Source organism: Papilio machaon, chromosome 2 (genome assembly GCF_912999745.1).
Source record: "Papilio machaon chromosome 2, ilPapMach1.1, whole genome shotgun sequence".
Taxonomy (NCBI): Eukaryota; Metazoa; Arthropoda; class Insecta; order Lepidoptera; family Papilionidae; genus Papilio; species Papilio machaon.
In genome coordinates, this window is record NC_059987.1 from 8,307,872 (window position 1) to 8,329,961 (window position 22,090).

Genomic DNA, 22,090 nt, shown 5'->3' on the forward strand with positions numbered 1-22,090 from the left:
TTTTGCCCACAGTTAATATTGTCATGTATTGCCAATTCCGTTGAATCGTTTAAAATTTACTGTTAAATTCTCGTTTCAACTTACGACATTAATCTCGTAACGCAGACTTATAGTCAACCTGTTCTAATATAACGCAATGAAAGACGACGGATTGGGTCATACGCCCATGTGATCTAAGTTTTTTTTGCAATATCTACTTATGACTGTTTTATTTGAGTAATTTTTGCAGGTATACAATTTGTATTTGTTACATCGTAGCGAATATGGCGTTCAAAACGGGTTCGGAAGCCTGTGGCCCAAGTCTCTTTTAAGTTCTTGTTGTATAGAGATGACTTACCATCTCTATGAACCGTTCACCGCTTGCAGGCGTGATTATTAAAGTTATTAACCGACTTCGACTTTATAGGATCGCTTATTAACCTGACTTGATTCACGATTCACGATCGATAGGAAAACCAACCGTTTCCATGGCTTGTATCGCAACTAACTTAAATTTTATTGCAAACGTCAGTTTACATTGCTGAAAAACATGTTCTTAGACACATTATCTTCATTTTTCATCAAAAAGAAAGAAAGAGATTTATGACTAAAGTATTTTTTTCACCGATTCATTTTACACCTGAAGTATTTTCGCATAAAATGTCTTGTCGTAACTTTAAATTATAAAAAAAAGTTAAGTCTAGATTTTCAAGGTCTGATAAGTCATTACTTTCCCAATGTTGTTCAAATAAGAAGTAAGGTTAATAAAACAAACATATAAAACATATTTTTTGTTATTTTTTATTTTTGCATTTCACATCTACTGGGTATTGAAGTCGAGGTTCTTACAATAGGAATAATACGTTTATCGATATACATACATCTTGTAAATAGTCACATAGAACATTTCACATAATTCAAATATAGTTATTTATAATTTCTTAATTTTTTATCCTCAATTATTAATCTCAGTTACAGAATTGTCGCGGATTATTTTACGATACGAAATATTCTTTTTTTTCACTTTTACATTAGCCAGATCATTAAAAACAAAAAAATGGTTACTATTTATAAGTTGCCAGTTCGATTTTTGAAGTCAACTGGCAAAGAAATATATATAGTAATGTAAGGATATCTCTACCTATGAGAGGCGCTGCTATCGCGGTAAATATATAAAACCTACTTAGACATAGAACTTGCGACACATTTTTGACATTACGTCAAACGGAACAAGGCAGGAGGGCGCTAGTGAACTATTATAAATTAGTTGGACCTATGTCCCACAGATCATATATCCTTGTCGGTTTATAGATATACATCGATATATATTTTTTACAATAGCGACAATTCTGCAACATTAAGTATTACAACACCGATATGATTCATTATGTTACATATATGTAATACATAGAAAATGTCTATAGGATTAAGGATCAGTTATTTTTGTGCTGTTCCTAGCACATAGTTATAATATAAAGAAATTATTTTAAAATTTTAAAAAATACTTAAATACATAAAAAGACAGATAAAAAATCACGTGCGTATGTATGTGCGATAAGTGTAGAATTTTTTTTTAATCTAAAAAAACAATTTGAAAAACTTATTATTAAGGACTACCTGTAACATTTTATAACTTAAATTACTAAATACAGTGCTGTAAAAGAATTGACTAAAGTTGACAACCTAAAAAAAAAAATACGAAAAATTTACTGTTTTTTTTTTTTCATATTTGTCGGACGTGGTGAAATATACAAGAACCTTACAAGAACATGAAAATGGGTATAGTTGTATGAAAATATGATTTAAATTTAAAAATGGTCCAATGAATTGTTTTCAACACCTGATATTGGAATTTTTTAGAGTGATTGTTTATTTATATTCTAGTAGCTGCCATATTTTATAGTTCAAATTATAGTGATCTTAATATTTTTAATTGAAAACCAATTCACAATTAAAATAAAAAAAAAGCGGTAAAAATATTTACAATTTTTTTCTTTTTGTATATAAATATAGAATCTATATAGAATTTTGCAGATATAATTTTTCATTTTAAATGTAAATTTCAATTCCAGGAGTAAAATAGCTTCAAATAGTTAAAGACATTTTTTTTGTTTAATTACCGATTAAAATTTAAGAAAATATTAAGAGTTTTTCATTTGAATTAATATTTTCAAAACATTTATTAGTCAATAATAAAATATATTACAACAATTCGGAGTAAAATAGTAAGAACCTCTTAAATAATAGATAAATTAACTCAATTTAATAGTAATTATATTTCATATATATATTTATAAAACAAATTAATGTCTCTTTTAGAGGATTTAAAAAAAAGATAATTATAACTAGTTAAAAAATATACCCTTAAATAAATGGAATGTTTAATTTAATAATTCAAAGTTTAATCGTTATTATTAAGTTATAAATGTAAGAGTAGAAGATTTATATGCAAATTTCAAATTAAAAATATATAAATGCGAAATATATTTTTTTAATCAGCCTTTGTATTGGAGATATTTACTTTGAAATTCAAGTAACGAAACAAGTTTTTAAACAAGTGTTTCGACAGTGGAGATCCACAGATACTGGTTGCAATAGCACATTTGTATAAGAATAAAAATATAATATGGCCGCTATTTATCGTTGGTTTCTGAGACCGAAATCACCATTTAAAAACATATTGTTATCTTTGTCAAACATAATGACAGGGATGACGATATGTTTTATAGATTATGGTCTTAGAAACCAAAAGATAGTTTAACGTAAACAGATCCAAAATAACCTTAACAATTTTATATGTACATATATTTTTATATTATATAAATTAATTTTTAAGAAAACTTATTATTTTAAAAATTAACTTAAGCCGTATATATTTGTAAAATTTATTATAAAATATGTATATAAATTAATATACATATAAGTACTCGTCACGGATATTTTTATATCTGAAATTTGTTACTGTACTCGTAATTTCTTCCAATTAAAAAAAAAATGTAATTTTAATTTCTCTCCTTAGTAGGGTTGAATACAGACTGACTTCACATGAGATGATGATCTCTGAACTCGTATATTGCACCGAAAGTGCGAGATAAACATATATAGATATGTGAGAGAGAGTACGTTTCAATTGCTAACTTCAGACACTTCAAGAACCGTGACGTTAATTGTACTTCAAAATTTATTATAATTTTTGGAATCCGAAACTTTGCAAAATAATGAAATAATACTGCTAGCATAATCCAAGATAAATAGTCATATAGAAATCTTAAAGCTATTAGATTACGGATAAAAATATCTTTAATCGAATTCAATGGAAACGAGAAAAAAATTATATATTTTAATGGCTGATAATGTAGTTAATCGTCTACGGATTTAATTTTAAAAAGTTTTATTATTTTAATTTCATACGCATGAAATAGCATTCATTTTTGTTACACAGAAAAACTTTGTTTTATTGTTTACTAGCTGTCGCCCGCAACTCTGTCTGCGCACAGTTAAAAAAAACTTAACAGGGGTATGAACAATAGATAGTAGCCGATTCTCAGACCTTCTGAATATGCATATAAAATTTCATAGAAATCGGTCAAGCCGTTTCGGAGGAGTACGTTAACTAACATTGTGATATGGAAATTTTATATATAAGCAGATATTGCGTAAAATTTTCAATTGAATTCTAACTCTAAAATGACAATGATTGCCATCGCTATTAGTTAAGAATTACCGTTACCATGGTAACCATATCTTTGCTGCTATTGGCTTGTATTTTTTTTTATTTCGCTTAATATTTTTTTTTCAATTTAAGTTTAATGGTGTGAAAATATATAACGTAAAGCGTGTCGTAAGTATAGGGCATTTTATTACAAAAAGAATTACTTTGCCGACGAATTCGCAGGCGACCACTAGTTGATGATACAAACACGTCTGTTTTTAAATTATTTAAACTTTCGTGAGACATTTTCATTAACTTATATAGAAAACGGTTAAAACACTCACATATATTTGGCTAGTGTCGGCATCGACTAGTTTCGAGCCCATCGGGGGCCGTTCATCCGTGAGTGGGATTGGTATTTTTCGCGGACTCGGTCCCTCGCTCGCAGTGAGTCGGTGCCGACACCGAACAAATGTACGTGAGTGTTTAAGTCGTTTTTTATACGTCTGTTTTTAATAAGTCCGTGATTACAGACTTATAAAGGTCAAATTGTATAGAGTGGTTAATTATAATTTGTCATTTCTCTTGAATTCGGCTATATATGTTATTTCTATAGACATAAAGTTTCTTATTTACACATATCGGAGTCCATTTTAGTTTGCCAAGTCGTATACATTACTATGTTAAAACTTTACACTTAAATATTACATATTATGTATTGTTATACATAAAGATATGGTATTTTGATTCGAAATTAAATATATCCTTTTCACATATAAGGTTTCATATTTGTAGTTTTTTTTTTGGAATTTGAGATTTTTTATTCATACTTATTTGGTCTAAAGTCAATTTGTGTTGTATTGGTATTTTTTTTTATTTAAAATATTTTAAGATGATAGTTAAGAAAAATATTTTTTGACTAGAATTTTAGTTTTAAATTGAATGCATTGAACAAAAAAAATTGTGTTGGTCCAAAAAAATTTTCTTGCGACAATTTTAAAAATATATCTACTATATATTAAGTTTAAGAAAATATAGTACTTTACTATTTTAGTTTACATTTTCTTGATAAATTATTTAAACAATATTTTTATTATGTGTTCTATTATTGCCTTCACAATTTTTTTTGGCACAAATGTCTATTTTTCATATCAGATCTTCTATCTTTATGAGGTTCTTATGAAAAGTGTTTATAAAAAAAAATTATACGCGTTAAAATTTTTTTAGATGAAAATTTGGTATATTTTTTATATTTTATTACTCTCATGATATTTATTTGTGCAAAAAATAATATAAAATAATAACAAATAAGTGAGTTACAAGTCTAATTTATCAGATCTAAAAGAAAATAAAGATTCAAATTCATAATTATAATTAATTTATAGATTTAGATTAGATCTAGATCTAAAAGTTAGTTTAGAAATTCCTAATGTTCCTGTTAATTTAGGACCTATCGAAATTGTGAACTTAAACTAACGCCGATGACGTCATAGATAAGTATAGGGGCCAAAATAACAAATTAGCAGAGTTTATTTGCTAAAGTAAAAGGGCCTATGTGGATTTTTTCCTATGGTTGAAACTTTAAGAGCCTCTACTGTAAAGTTGACAATTTTCACATTAACCCTTATTCGTAGAAGTCATTGATTTAATATAGTAATACTCCGTTATAGAAGTCTCATGTTATTGTGGTCGCATAGTATCTTCCTAATAAAGTTTAGATTCACTATTATTTTATATAAATAGGATACAACACATACAAACATATCATAAAAGTAAAATATACTCTATTACTTAGTAGTTAAAGTTGAAATTCTTGTATCTTACAATTGGCTGGCGTCTCTATCCGGTATGAGGTTGAACCCCTCGGGCGCATTCTCCCAGTAGTAGTAGGGGGGTCCTTGAGTGAAGCAGTACTTCCTCTGCAGGGGAATGTCATTCTCTACCCAGTACATAAGGTAGAAGTTGCACATCTCATCTTTGTTTGTTGGTCTGGAAAATTTATTACTCACTCTCTTTATTTGTCAATCAATTTTAATTTACTAATAGAAATATACTAAGAAAAGGAAGAGAAATTTACTTTGTGTAAAACTGTCATTCTCAAAGTGGTACAAAAAGTAGCACTGTCTTTTGTAGGAAATCGAAGGGGTGAGAAAAAAAACTCATTTAATATTATAAATGCGAATGTTTAGATGGATGGATATTTATTTGAAGGTATCTCCATAAAGGCTCTTGCTGAAATTTGGCATAGATTTAGAACAAGTATTCCCAAAGAGGTCCCCCAGAGGACCCCAAGGGGTCGATATTGAACTTAAAGCATTGCTAATTCTCACTCTGTCTTCTATTAACCTAAGTCAGAATGAAAAATAACAATAATTGATTTTTAAAGTAGGTAATTTGGCTTTGGGGGTCTGTGGTTCATTCGGTTCATTTTGGAAAAGGGGGTCAATTGTCCAAAATAGTTTGGGGATCCCTAATTTAGAACATAGTATAGAAGAACACATAGGCTACCAATTAAGTTTTCTTTAAATACCGCGCGGACGGAGTCGCTGGCGACAACTAGTGAATATATAACATGGGATTTCCTTAAAGCAATAAAATTTTGCCTTTCTCAGTCGTATGCTATTGTCTTACCCGATCCTGACAGGGTAATTGTGTGTATTGTTCATGGTGCAGCGCGCGGCGAGGACGTCTCCCTTGTGCAGCGGCGTGGTGTCCGACACCGGGTAGAACATCTGCGGAAGCTGTGGGTCTTTCTTGCCTATCAGACTCCACTTGTCACCGCGAGAGGAACGACGTACAGAGTAACCTGACACCACTTTACCTGTCACAAGAAACTAATATTATAAATGCGAAAGTTTAGATGGATAGATATTAGTTTGAAGTTATCTCCAGAACGGATTAACGGATCTTGATGAAATTTAGTACAGATGTAGAACATAGTCTGAAAGAACATCATCAGCTCACTATACGTCCCAACTGAGGTTCGGAGCCTACCCCAATTTAGGGGTGACTAGGACATAGTCAACCACACTGGCCAAGTGCGGGTTGACTTCACACATATCTTTGAATTTCTTCTCAGATATGTGCAGGATTTTAAAAATTAGCTTCTAAACACCTAAAAAATCAATAGTTAGAGAATAGTCTCTTTGAAACTGTAACCGTTGCTTACTAAGATCACTTTGAACTGTTAAAAAACGCTAAAAAAGTACATTTAAAGGAGAAATTAAAATTTTAAAAATATTAAAATCAAACTCACCAAGAGAGTGAGTGTGTGTGCGGAATGCGAAAGGATGTATGACTTTGTCTTCTATGATGGGGCAGGCAGTCTCCATGTGCTCCACACGGTTAGGTAGAATGTACCCACCAGTACCCAGCAGCAGTACACCTGCTTGACGTCGCATGCTGGAAGCAATGCACTAACATCTCACAATGTTATCTTAAACTTATATGGATAATGACATGAACCAATAGCGATGTTTTATTAAAATTACATCCAGTACATATAAAATAAAGCAAGGCCAATAGGTTTTCTAGTAAATTAATCTTGGAATTATCAAAGATATATCTATATATGATAGTTAAACATACATAGTCTTAAATATAGACAAATGTACAGGATCATTAACTTATATAGAAACGGCTAAAACACTCACGTATATAAATCCGGTGTCGGCACCGACTAGTTTCGAGCCCATCGGGGGCTATTCATCAGGGTGAGTGGGACTGGTATTATTTCGCGGATGGGCTCGAAACTAGTCGGTGCCGACACCGGATATAAATGTATACGTGAGTGTTTTGTACAGGAGAAAAAAAAATAATGAAGTAATACATACAAACATACGAGGACAGTCAAATTAATTAATAATATTAAGAGTAGTGATGCAACGGATGTCTGTTTCCGTTTCCGCAAGTGCGGAAGTTCCGCGTGCTTTTCAACATCCGTTTCTGTTTCTGTTTCCGCAACTTTTATAACGGAGATAAAACGGAACTTTACGAAGGCTGAGGGATCCAAATGCGCGGCGCGAGACGCGCAGTCCGTGCGCGGCCTTTCGTTACTTGTCGCATTTGTTTGTTTACGTACTTTTTCGTGAATTTAAGCGCGTAATATTTTCTGCTGCTGTTTGAAACAATCAGTTTCTCTTGCTGGAGTAAACTGTCTAGTTGTTGTCCATATAAAATTTGACAACTGACAAAATGTGACTATTTCATACTTACGAGTTATTAAATGTACTTTTGAATAAGTGATAACCATGTAATATATCATCATCGTTATTATCATCAGCTCACTATACATCCCCACTGAGGGGCTCGGAGCCTCAAATTAGAGGTGACTAGGCCATAGTCAACCACGCTGGCCCAGAGCGGGTTGACTTCACACATATCATTAAATTTTTTCTCAGATATGTGCAGGCATCATCACTATGTTTTCCTTCACCGTAGGAACGTCGGATAAATGTACATATCTAAATCGAAAAACACATTGGTACATAGCGGAATCGAACCCAGGCCCTGCAGATTGCAAGTCAAGTGCCTAATAATTATATTATTTTTCTAATCTAGATTTGGTGTTTTTGATACTAAACACATTCACTGTTTACAAAATAAAAAAAAGGTAACAGCTGGGAGCCAAAACTTTTTATGGTGAATTTTTATTTAGTATATCTGGGAGTGTTTGAACATATAGATAAATTAATAATGTTTTTTGTATTTGAGCGCTAGGGATCATCATTTTGAGCGCTAGGGATCATCATTTTGAGCACTAGGGATGGCAATGGTTTAGTTCACTAATACTCGTATGTAGATATTTGTTCCACGATCGCATTTCTGTGTACAAATATGTTACAAGATTTTGACAAAGTCAAGTTTTTCATCAAATTCCAGAATATTGAGTAAAACATGTAAGGATACTAATTAAAACCAGCTTTTATCTTCTCGGTTCAAGATATTGAACATTTCATACACACCCAAACATACACACACGTATACACACACACACACATATATAAACATAAACGCATACACACACACGTACACTCACATACAGGACATACATATATTTAAAAAATATACATACATAACAAAGTTCAGCCTTAGCTTCATGTGATATGATGATTTGTATGTTTGCCTCCGTACGAACGTGGTACTAATCACTACAACATTGTAAGAATGAAACTAAAACTCTTTTTCGTTAGTTGACTATGTTGCCAGAGTGGCCATACAAAGCAACATGAACTTGTTTCAAACGCCGGCGGCTTACTGGCTACTACAAAATGAACGGGCCCCTCGCTCGGATCCGAAGGGGAGGCGCCGCTACTAATAGCTCTGCCCACTCGGATCCGAGTGGTCAGCAGTGAATGTATTAATAAAGAAATATATTTGTCGTTTATCTACACTAGTGGTTTGGCGAACATTAATTTGTAAATAGTGTATTTTTGTTTCCTGAAAATAGATAAAAAAAAAACGTATTTTAGCTTATTGCAGCACAGTAAAATATATGTAATATTGAAGGCTAAAGGACACCGATATCCAATGCCTTAATAAATTAAAAACAAATACAAACTGTTCTTACCAAAAAAAAGATTTTGTAAATTTTTTTTTTTTTATATTTACACTTCTGTTTCCGCTTCCGTTTCTGTTTCCGTTTCTGCTAAAATTTATTTTTGACATCTGTTTCCGTTTCTGGTTCCGGTAAGACACTTCCGTTGCATCACTAATTAAGAGTTCTGTCTATTATTAGATAAGATAGCTTTTTTATTTGTGTTTTAAAATTATTGTTTGAGATTTAAAGATGTTATAGTTGTTGAAATAAATGTTAGAATTGTTCGCAAGTAATATAATAGTATTTTTGGCTGCGTAGTTGGTAATGTAATTATGTATATTAAAAAAGTTTACAATTTAACGTTAATTAATACCGATTACAGTAATGAAAGGGATGAGACATGTTTCGTATAGAAAGGTAAAATAGAAATGAAAACACATTCACTCATTTCATACATCATTCACATATTGATTCAATTTGATAATTGCACATATGTAAATCGAAAAACACATTATAACATGGCGGGGTTCGAACCCAGGTCCTGTCGATTACAAGTCAAGTGTTTAACCCCTGAGCCACAGACATTTTTATCACAGTAGTATAAAAATGCGAACCTGTCGCCTGTTAAATGTACTTTGTTTATGTTATTAAATACGTACCGCTCTTTAGTGTACTGAAGATACACTCCCGAATTATCAGTCTTGCCCTCTGAAAATATGAAAAATATAAAATAGTAAAATTAAATACGTAATTACATTTAAAAATCTAGTTTACTTGAAATTAAAAAAAAATTATGCTCATATACTAAATTTTTATACATTTCTTTTCAATAAACTTATTTTATAGCGTGAAATTAACAACTAATTCGGAGGGATTTTTTTAAATGGTTTCCGAATTCATGATAATATTTGATATGAATACGTGTTTAAATACAGGAGGTTAGAAAATCAAGGAGCTATCAAATATATTTGCGATAGATGAACAAACCTGGGAATTTACTCATATAGTGAACTTGTAACACCATGTACTGAATGGGGGAATCCCCGCCGACCAGGAATCCCACATCGGTAGGTAAATGCAGACTCGGCGCGTCGCGAGCCCATGCGTATACTATCTGTAAAGTCAATATGAAAGGTTACGTTATATTAATTATTTTAAGCTTAGTGACATATCTATATAAAAGAAAGTCGTGTTAGTTACACTATTTATAACTCAAAAACGGCTGAATCGATTTGACTGAAAATTGGTGGGCAGGTAGCTTAGAACCAGGACATAGGATAATTTTTACCCCGTTTTCTATTTTAAATTCCGCGCAGATGGAGTCGCGGGTAAAAGCTAGTTAATAATATTTAACTGTCTTTCATAGTTGTGTATACCGTTTGAGTTGGCACGTCGGACAGAAGAGTACTTTTGTTATCAACGTGCCAAATAAAGTGTCAGCAGGCACACACTTGAGTTCATATTTGTTCTATTGAAGGATATAGAATTTTCTAAAGAAAATAAGAGATTGAAGTTAAAACTCGCGATTCAAGTTATATTTACTCTCTTAGAAACACAAGACATTGGTATTTGGTACCATGTTTCAAATAGATACTGTAAGTATACGAAGAGCGTCGCCAGCCGACGATCTAGGTTTTTATTTATTTTTTCCAAATGTAGTGTTTATTAGTTAGAAAATATGTTAAGTAGTTTTTGAGTTATTTAAGTCAGTTATGTTATTCTATTGGAATTATAACTGTCTTAGTGTATCGAAGTAGTACTACGTTTCTTTATTATTTTTTTCCGTTCTCTAAGGAAGGGGGGTGCAGTTACTGCGTTTGCCCCCCTTGGCGACTCTCATGATAAGTACCATGTCTAAATAAGTGTATCTGTATTAGAAGTACATATTTGAGATCCATACCTGAGATCCCGAACTGCACGGATTAGCTCTAGTATAAAGATTATCAGCATCATTGTTTTGCATTTCACCGCAGTTCCTAAAACAATATCACACTGTCTAAAACAATGAGAAGCATACGTCTTACGGAATATGTTATTACAACTATTGCCTTAAGGCTATTCAATGGATGAGACGTATTATATAAGTGTAGTCGATATTCCCTCATCATAACATGACTTTGCCATGCTAACTTTGCTCCTTGACTTCTATCCCACGGAATTTTCATACATTTTAATAGTGGTAGACGCCAGCAACAACAATATCAGTTGCACGAATTGTCCGGCTCGCCCGCTTCAATACCACGACCACACAGAAGACAGACGTGTGGAAGTAATTCCGTCTACAGTCTGATGAGTGTGGTGCCGGAGACTTAATCTTAATCCTCTTCCCCTTCACACCCTTTTTTTTAGGAAAGGATGGGAAGGGAAAATGGATTTGGTAAAAGAGGGGACGCATAGGAAGGGGAAATATCGTCTTTTTGTGCGTCCACTTCACCCTTGATTAAAGGTAGGCAAGGTATTTGGCCGCATTTGCGGATGTCTATGGGCAACGGTCGCCTCGCTATTTCGGCGAATCCAGGTGACCGTTTGCTCTTTTGCCACCGTTTAATATAAAAAAAAAACATAAGATTTAAATAAAGGATAACGGGTGAAATGTACACATTTTCAAATCGAATCTTTAATTAAACCCTTAATTGAATAAAAATAAAGCTTTCTTGGTACTGGAATGGTATTCTAATTATAGATTTGCTCGATCAATAGAGCAGATATTTAAAAGCAGGAATGAGATACGAGATATTGGAAAGCTCGCTGCGTCACTCATGTCGAGAGCTGTATCGATCCGTCATTTAACCTTCAAAGACCCGACGCAATTCGCGGAACGTATTTCAATTGTAATATTGCACAATTTCATGGTAAATAGAAAAGAGTATATGTTAGTAATAAGTTTATGTTTTTTTAATATATAATTTAAAACATAAATTTGTATCAAACAACTGAATAATGGTGATAGATAATCTGTAAAATAACCAAGCGCTGTATGTAAAAAAAATTAGATAAATCGTACAAAACTCACCAAACAGATTCGTTGCCTCCAGGTTGTAAACATCCATACAGCAACATATGATGAGCTGTATGCATTGAAGCTTTCGGTTGGAATCCGACTGTTGAAATAAAAGTACAAATTAAAAATAAAATGTGCGCTTAAATATTTGCATTCCAAACTTAGTATACTATTAATAGTAGCCATAGAAATATGCCCGAGATGAGTTATTATACATTGTTCAAACTAAACTATATTGTATAGAGAGTAAACATTGCAAACATAGCAAATTAATCATTTCTGTTTGTCACATCATTGTTGATTTTAAATAAACAAACAAACAACAAACCTATGTAAAAGTTTGTGCTCGGTGAAATACGTATGGGCGTACAGAGGTACAATTCATCCTGAAAAAAAAAACAACATATAAATACTACACTTGCATTACAGCACTAAACCACTAATAATTTAATGGATATTGATAATGAACAGCGCTATAATCTAGAAATAATAAAAAAAAATTGTAGTCGGTATGTAATAACGATAAAAAAATATCACGTTTTGTACACATAAACTAATTTCAAAAGCTTTGTCTGTCTGTCTGCAAGCTCCCGTTATCTCTGGAACGTCTGGACCGATTTTGAAAACTTTAACGGGAAGGTGGCATATGGCATATTATAGGTTACTTATTTTTAATTTCGCGCAGATGAAGTAGCGGGCAACCGGTAGTGAGATATTGAGATATATAATAAATAGGGAGTGAATTCAGATATGATGGTGACGGTGCCAATTCTCTGTACGAAGAAGGACAGATATATGAAAAAATCTACATTAAGACACTGCTTTATATACATGAAGTAACTTTTAGTCTACTAGTATATGATTATCTTCTCAATAACTTATTGTTCTAGAGCCTGCTACACACCTCAACTTTTAACCATACATTTTTTTCTGAACAAGTCCAATTGTTCCGTTAAAATATCTATTTGTAGGCAACATTGTAAGTGCCAGTTAACATAATGATAAATGTGAGTGATAAATGTTTTAAATAAGTAAAGACTGTTTGGTTAAGATAAAGGTTTTATAATCAATATGGGTTAGTGCAAATCACTTCAGAATGTCAACTATTTGATCTTCAATTAGAAATGTTTACTTTATAAAATGTTAGGAATGTTATCTTTTTAATAAATAATTGAAAGTAAAAAGAAATATTAAATAAAAATCACTAAAGCAACAAAACAAACAAGAATAGTGTTACGAAAGATAATATTATCCTTATAAAGGAATAAACTTGGAACCCTTTATATCTTGGCGAATAAAATAATATTAATATGGAGCATACATAATTTACAATAACACTTGATAAATTTAAATTTAAGCTCTTTTGTCAACCAATTTTAAATTGTTTCCGCTGCTGTAACTTTCCACTAACAAACTATATATAAAAAACTATTGTTATGAGATTTTAAAGAAATTAAAATAAAAATAAAACAATCCTTTTAAATATTAAAAATTTCATGCATTTCAAATATTTTTGCAGATGTAGTATCTCACAGTTAGAGAATATTTCATTTGTTGATATAAATAATTTCAGGCCTTGTTATTTTCATTATACCGACTCGTGTTTTATCAACACTTATGTGAATTGTTCAAGTGAATTTTATTGAATGGAACATGGCAGTAATGTACCATGGAAATTTTTAATTTAACTCACAAAGTGTTTTTTTTATTACACATGACATGATAAATCTGACGTAATGTTAATATAATGAAATTGTTAATTTTTAACCAGCAACAAGCAAAGGAAATATCAATTATGAAAATCTAAATTTCATCCTATTTTTCAAGTTACATTGAACTTTTCAACGAGAGTGTAATCTGAATAAACTATGACTCTTTATTTTTTTCCTGCTCACAAAACTTGAAGCTATTTTCTAGTAATTGGTGCTGCGATTTGATATCATTTCTGAATTAAGTTGTAGGAGCATAATGAAGGTCAAAAGCTGTGTGTACCAATTTACTCTATATTTAAATCTGATCAATAGTTACAGATTAATACTATTTTGAGGTACTTGTTTACTTTTTATGTTTTGAATACTTGTATGTAAATTAGAAGACTAGTTTACTTGGAAAACAGGTTAAGTACGAACATAAATTATAAAAATAATAGTATAAATAATATGAATTTTAACAATTGTTACCTTATGAGGCCACACATTTGGCATAAGAAAATCGTATGTCTCGACTTCATATGCAAACACGCTTGAAGCTAAAACCACCAAAGACGTGGCGACGAGAGAAAAAATCTTCATGATTAGAAGGAATAATATAATGTGTAAACAGTAAAAAGAGCTCAAATATTGAGTGTTATTCTTATAATACGTCGCCTTTTTCAATACATTTGAAGCACTGTTTTATTTATTTTATGATATGCGATAGAAAATTAATATTTTCGCAAACCACACTGCAGCCACTAATTAAAGAATAAACTAAACTGAGTGCGACAAGTGTTTTTATTATTTTCCGCCTTGAACATTTGATCAATACTTCGAAAAGTTGACTAACGTCATCCTTGGGTTGCAAGTTGCAAAAATTGTTTTCCTTACCTGCCTTGAATATTTTTTTTGTTTGGATTTTTTTCTTGGCATGTCATCGTTTTCAGCTGGTCTAATAATTTTTAAATCATTTTGCCAAAGGTTCTGATCCATTGTTTTAAAACAAATGTAAGAATTGCAACATTGTAACATAAAAGGGGAATATCGTAAAAGAGTTGGTGAGACTGAATAATAGATGGCGCGTCTATAAATTTAAGAGAGAGTGTAATTTTTTTACCGTTTTTAATTCAATAAATTTACATTAAACAATAAACTATTGCTATAATAAACTTAGTTTTTTTCAAAACTCCTTTCTAAATAACGTCGAAATGTCTTTGGTAATATGTTTTAGATGTCAAGTTAGTTAAAAATTGGATTTAAAACAAAAGAAAAGAAGAAGTTAAAAAGGCTTTCTAAATTTATATAAATAGTTTTACTTATAAAGCAAATGGAAGTACCCTGTAGCAGTAACATTGTCTGTCAACTTACAAAAATACTACCACGTTCCCCTCTTTGATAAATTTGATTTCGTTTATCAGAATAAATTGGCGCAGAGGGCTAATAGTGCAACCCCTGGTCTTTTACAAGGCGTTGCAGAAATCCAAATTTCCTTAAGCAAAATTGCGACAAAATTTAAGAATCCCATTAAATATTTTGAACGGTTAATAAAAATTAGTCGTAAAACTAAATAAACAAAAATGTATGCAACATTTTATTCAATTTAAATTAGAACATGTTAGGTCGTTAAAAAAAGTTAGTAAGCTGCATTTTGTATCTACAGAACACAGGTAAATTCGAAAAATAAACCTACATAACGAACATAGTCAAAGAAAATTTAATTAAAAATCAATTTTCAATTTCCTTTGTGTATTTCTCGAGTTCAAAGTCAAGTGAATACAATGACCCAAGTAGCAATATGTATTTAGGGGTTGATGGGGAACACATTATATTACACCCCGGGGTTGTATCACAAATTGACGTTTTATTGACGTGCAATAAATATTTCATTCACTCGAAATCAAGGGGCTAAGTTGTTACATATAACGTAAATGCTATTGCTTTAGAAATTTTAAAGGTCTTTCCTTTCGATTAACCTAACGATTAACTTCAGTTTCACGTGTTTGTAATCAAGGAAACATATTCTAATTCCTTCAGATTTTTTTTTATAAAAGAAAGTTAGATTTTTTTTAGTAATTAAATAATAAAATATATTTATAATATGTAGATAGGGGTCTCTTTTAAAAAGATATAAAGTATTTACCTTGGAAATTTATAAAAATTCGGAGCGACCTTTAGAAAATAAAATTTTGACGTCAAATTTTCAGAATCTTTATATTATTTTACACTTAAAAAGATGACATGACGAGAAAAAAAAATTAAAACAAAAAAAAATCTGATTTTCGGCAATTTTGGAATTTTTCAAAAATTCTGAGCGACCTTTTAAGATTTTTTTTTAACCTGTCCTTTGGTGGAGGTTCTTAAAACATAGTGAACTCACATATTTTCACACGAGAATCGAAAAAAACAAAAGAAATATTTTTTTGGGCCACCCTAATGTAGATGCAAGGAAAATATTGTGACTAAAAGTAATTCCTTTTTTGTATTTCAATTAAAATACAGTATGAAATAAAACCACAGAATATACAATACAATACTAGTTAAGTAACAAAATTAAAAAAAATCTACCAGGTACTAAGACTTTCTAGGACAACCAAAACCCATAGAAATAAATAAAAGGAAAATACGCTAATTGATACAATCTGAAGACTACTCTCAAGAGGACCTGAGACGAAATCAATTCGAGAAAATCTACGACGAAGGTAAAATACAGGATCGTATTATTTTTACGATAGCTACCAATGCGAGAATACCCCTATGGATTGATAATAGAATTACAGAATAAATAATCCAGACACGACAATGCCAAACTATGTAAATAAATTATTTAATTTTAATAGAAGTTAAAGCGCTTTCCGAAAGCACCGACATTTTTTGCGATTACGGATGGTCTTTTAACTTCAAAATTCTTGGTAAGCATGATATCGATTAAATTCATTGGTATTATTACGATGCGTTCGTTTTCACTTGTCATTGGGGACAAAATAAAACAGAACATACTTTGACTTAATTTAGATTAAATAGATTTTAGACATTGTCTCTCAGAGTCAACGATTTATACCATGTCTCCTTTCGCTATTGAATAATCTTTGACATAATTTAGTTAGGCAAACAAATCACGTGCAAGTGTATATATCGGGTCATGTGTCAAGGTGCCTGTAACATGCTCACGTAATACTTGGAGATTTACGTGTTAGCTTATTGGGTTTGTAGGTGAAAGGGCATATTGGAATTGTCGCTGTTGGATTCATTTTTATAGGCGATTGTGTACGTGATGTTTGTACATCATTTAAAATATAGCTTTTATATATTTCGAATGTTTACAAAGGTCCTAGCTTATAACGATGTTCTTTTTATTTTTAAAATCTCATAACGTATCGATGTGTTTCTTTAAATAGATACAAAGAACAGTGGTAGACTCCAGCAACAACAACATCCGTTACACTAATTGGCCGGCTCGCCCGGTGAAATACCACGATCATACAGTAGACAGGCGTGGAAGTAATTCTGAGTTTCGTCTGATAAGTGTGGTGCGGGAGGCCTAATTTTAGTCCTCTTTCCCTTTCCCTCTTCTTATAAGGAAAGGATAGAAAGGGGAAGTGGATTTGATGGAGGAGGAGATGCATAGGAAGGTTAAATATTTTTTGTGCGTCTCCTCCTACGTCGATTAGGGGTAGGCAACGCATCTGCTATTGCAAATTAAATCTAAAGTCTATGCGTTGCGAATTAAGTCTACGGGCAACGGTCACTTCGCCATTTCGGCTAATTCATGTGGCCGCTTGCTGGTTCGCCACCTTGTAATATAAAAAAACTAAATATATACGTACAAGCCTTGCTTTAATAGATCGGTATCGACAGCTTCAAAATAAAGGCTATCCTTAATCATAATTATGATCCTAGAGTTCTTTATGTTCATTTGATAAAAACACATTTCCCAAATAAATTGTCCGTGGGAGGTGATCGTTAAAATTGATTAGCGTGGCAAGCGAGTTACCAACCCCATTACCAATATATGTACAGAAATATTGTTTGATTGTTTGTTTCCCCCGTTGTTATTTGTCAATAACAAAACTTCCGTCTGATGAGTACAGCTTATGACAGAAATAAATATTGACAAAATGGTCACTCAAGTTGAAAATTAATAATCTAATAGGTACATTGGCCCTAGTAGGCCGTTATCCCTTGGATGGTCGGCAAAGTATGTACTACTCCTCCATAAATCTCTATCAGCAGTCATATCTCTGAATTCAGATCCTTTTCACGCATATCCCCTTTCACACAATCCATATCCATACTTCTTGTGTCTTCCTTCTAGTAGGCTAGTTAATATGAATCAAAATTGAATGCTCTTTATTATAGACAACGACGGGTTAATCAAAATCGGGAACTTTTACAGATCATCAAGATGAGAAAAGTATCTTACCTCGGCCACGCGTTCAGGCACGACAGATAAGAACTCCTCCAACTCATCTTGATGGGAAAAGTCCCCGATAAAAGGAGTGTTGGTCGCAGAAAAAAATCCTGGTTGCGCAACATCCGAGAGTGGACAGGGGTTACGAGTACCGCCCAACTGTTTCGCCTCGCAAGAGACAAAATAAAATATGGAGAACTGATCGCCAACCTTCGCTAGTCGAAGAGGCACTTCAAGAACAAGAAGAATTATAGACAAAAAGCGAATCATTTTTACGTGTATGCTTAAATGTGGAAGAGGTGCCAGCACCTTATGTTGTTTTAAAGTCTACTCTCCACATCTTTAATAATGTTAAATTTAGACATAGTTTCCGATAGTGACCCGAAAGAGAAAATTGTCACGATAGACATCAGGCACACACCGACATAAATTTATTTAGCATAAATTAGTACAAGTTGTAGCCAATTACGTGTCTAAGTTTGTTGCGCAGACTAATTAAGATGCAGAGAGGTCTCGGCGTTACGCGCGCTTGTAAACTGCGTTACAGTAGCTTCGTGACGTTGATGTGGATTTACTGGTACACCGCTACTGCCACCGCCGGCAAATTGCTCTGTGCATGAAGACCTGTAGGGAAGCAATTTATGCAATGAATTTTATTAATAATACTAGCTGTTCTGCCTGCGTTCTGATTTCACTGTCTTCATTGACTTGTACGTTATTAAAACTAAGATTGTTTTATTGTTATTATTATAAATCCCGACAAGGTATGTACCCCAGGAAAAACTTACAATTGTTAGGGATAAAATGTAACTTCTATGTTATTCTTTGTCGAACATAATCTATGTCTTTTCAAAATTTCATCTTGATACGATATCCGTTTTGTCGTTCTAAAATAACGTAACAAACATTCATACATCCATCCAAACTTTTATAGTAATATATAAGTATTGTTAGAATAAGGTTTCTTTGTATATAAAATTAACTTGTTTCATACATAAATTAAAAAATTATAAATAATTAAAAACTGAAGATGGTTCATTAACAGACACGACAATAGATTTGGTATCTTTCATAATTCACCCTAAAACCTTGGATTCTATATAATACTAGCTTTTACCCGCGACTCCGTCCGCGCGGAATAAAAAATAGAAAACGGGGTAAAAATTATCCTATGTCCTTTTCCTGGTCCTAAGCTACCTGCCCACCAATTTTCAGTCAAATCGATTCAGCCGTTCTTGAGTTATAAATGGTGTAACTAACACAACTTTCTTTTATATATATAGATAACCTTTATGGACTTATCCGTTAATAAAACTGGTTAGAGGTAATCAAATTATATAAATAACTATTTGCTTCTGTCCGTTTTTTAAAGATAAAATTAATTAAGCGTATCAATTCGTAATTAAGTTGGAATTAATGATATCGGTGTTCCGCCATTAATAACCGCTTGAGCTTTTAATAATCATAACTTGGACAATAACTTTTCTTGATAAAAGCCGGTCAAAATTATAATTCTATTAGCGATATCTATACAAATATACTTCGAAGTAAATTACAAAGTACACGGATATCGAAAAGAAATAATTTCTTTCTTTATCTGCTACAGTGTTTCAAAAGTTATCCTTCGCTTTAATTTGTAAGAACTTAAGCTTTTTATTGCTTATACTTGTAAGTTTTCTTTAATTTTTAAGCTATTGTCTTTTGTTATATTTTTAGAAGAAAGTGTAAAACAGTAAAACAAATTGACTGTGAAGTTATTTAATACTAGTATTAAATTTTGCAGCGATATTATTTGGATTTTGTTAAGATTTAAAGAAGTATCATCACTTTAAGTATTAGCTTTTGCCAGCGACTCCGTCCTTGAAAACTTAAAGAAAACTTTATAAGTAGCTTATGTGTTCTTCCAGACTATGTTCTACATCTGCACCGAATTTCATCAAGATCTGTTGACCCGTTCCGGAGATACCTTTAAACAAACATCCATCCATCTAAACTTTCGCATTTATAATATTAGTAAGGTTTAATATAGATTGTATATATATTACAATATCTTTGCTTAGCTTTGTTATCTAAAGCATTGTACAAAACTCATACGTCCCAAGTTAAGTGAAACAGAAAAAAGATCAAAATATCGTATTGTAAACATCCGTAAGTTGCAATCGCATCGTATTCGCCCCTCTTAACGCCCGACTGGGCGGGCGTTTTTTTATCAATAAAGGTAAACGTCTAGGAATCTGCTGGGAGCAGTCGAGCGAGAGAGACGTGTCGGTATATCATAACATTGGGGTCTGAAAATATTGCTTACATTTTATTAGCAGTACCTAAATATTATTTTTAAAAGCAATTTTTATTTTGTTGATCAAATGACGTTGTTGTGCTACTAAAAGTCAAGTTTTTATTATCTATTTATTGCCACAATCTTATTCCAAGCAGATAACGAAGGATCATAGATACTTGATTGATTAATATGATCACGTACAAATATCAAAAAGTAATGTTTCCGCCCGGGATCGAACCGGGGACCTTCTGCGTGTTAGGCAGATGTGATAACCGCTACACCACGGAAACTTGATATCTTGCACCGATTTACTTTATAATTTTTTGATATGCATATTTAAAAAACAAATTGCGTCAATATTTTGATTGACAAATATTAATGCTCTAATGAAATAATTATTTAAAATATAATGTAACAATAGTTTTATAGATGTTTTGTCGGGAATTAATTTATCATAGTTAGTTCTGTTACACAATTTGCTTAATGTAAAAGAATATTTAGTCGCAGTCGCATTCGAATTGAAAATCTTCATTCATTTACAATGCAACTGCTGCTTATTTGTCACTTGTAAAGAATTTTAATTTCACAGACTGAAAAATTTAATACAAATAAAATGGTATACTGCACATTGTAAAACTTACTGTTTGTATTTTATCCACTCTATACCTTATGGGGATTTAAAATGTATCGAGGTTATTTATATGTTTTTCGCGTGTTTGATAGTAATTTTCGTCATGAAGACATCTGTCATAGTGGATTAACTGCTACCTAGTGAGGGTCAGTGGGTTAATTACTTTATTGGAAGGTTACACAGTTTTGTAGGCAATAGGCTGAAAATTGTTTGATTTGAACTTTAAAAAAAATATGTGTATTAATTTACCATTCAGTTCAACTGGTTTACTAAGTGTACTACCTACTAGTTGATCAATTGGTCAATCCGAATACTAAGGTGTTGACCGTCTAGTCAACTTACAAGTTGACCAACTGGTCGGGTAATTATTGCACATGCTTATGGCTTCTAATGTATCGATAAAAAACAAAACATGTTGATGTTTATACAAAGACAATTAAAAGATGTAAGTACATTGTTTTAAAAGTGCTCATATTACAAATAAACAATAAATATTTGAATGTTTAATAGTTAGTAAAATCAATACAAAATATTGTTATTTTTATTTCTACAAACATGTTTATACGAAAGAGAAATTGCGTAACAACTCATAAAGCAACTGCGAGAGCTCTTTGTTTATATTTTCGATAACGTTTAATAAAAACATTATAATGACTTCTGTAGACAATTATGTGAACTCGTCATGCGTTGCATTGCCAAAGACAAAAAAATCTGAAGAGTCTACGATCTGAGGGTCCAGCACGAATTTTTGTGAGAACGTTTTCATAACGTTATTGACAAAATTTGTGAAGTTCTGCTACAGGGCATAAAATACACAAATCTCATACAAACTTTGACATATTTTGTCGATAACGTTACAAAGGCACGTGTCGTAAATATTTGTGCTAGGCTATATGAACAATGTGAAA

At 31.9% G+C, this 22,090-nt stretch overlaps 1 protein-coding gene and 1 non-coding gene across 2 annotated transcripts; both read right to left on the reverse strand.

Moving 5' to 3' along the window:
- Positions 1–5,048: 5,048 nt before the first annotated feature.
- LOC106716851 (peptidylglycine alpha-hydroxylating monooxygenase) lies at positions 5,049–14,702 on the reverse strand. The gene is made up of 9 exons (XM_045683175.1): positions 14,352–14,702; positions 12,500–12,557; positions 12,184–12,271; positions 11,071–11,146; positions 10,158–10,284; positions 9,830–9,878; positions 6,888–7,033; positions 6,263–6,452; positions 5,049–5,620 (listed from the first exon to the last, which is right to left on the reverse strand). Exons 1-9 carry the CDS (start codon positions 14,460–14,462, stop codon positions 5,452–5,454), a joined length of 1,014 nt encoding a protein of 337 aa, XP_045539131.1. The 5' UTR covers positions 14,463–14,702; the 3' UTR covers positions 5,049–5,451.
- A 6,066-nt stretch (positions 14,703–20,768) lies between these two features.
- Positions 20,769–20,841, reverse strand: Trnav-aac. The gene has a single exon. It is a non-coding gene; the product is annotated as a tRNA-Val (tRNA).
- Positions 20,842–22,090: the final 1,249 nt, after the last annotated feature.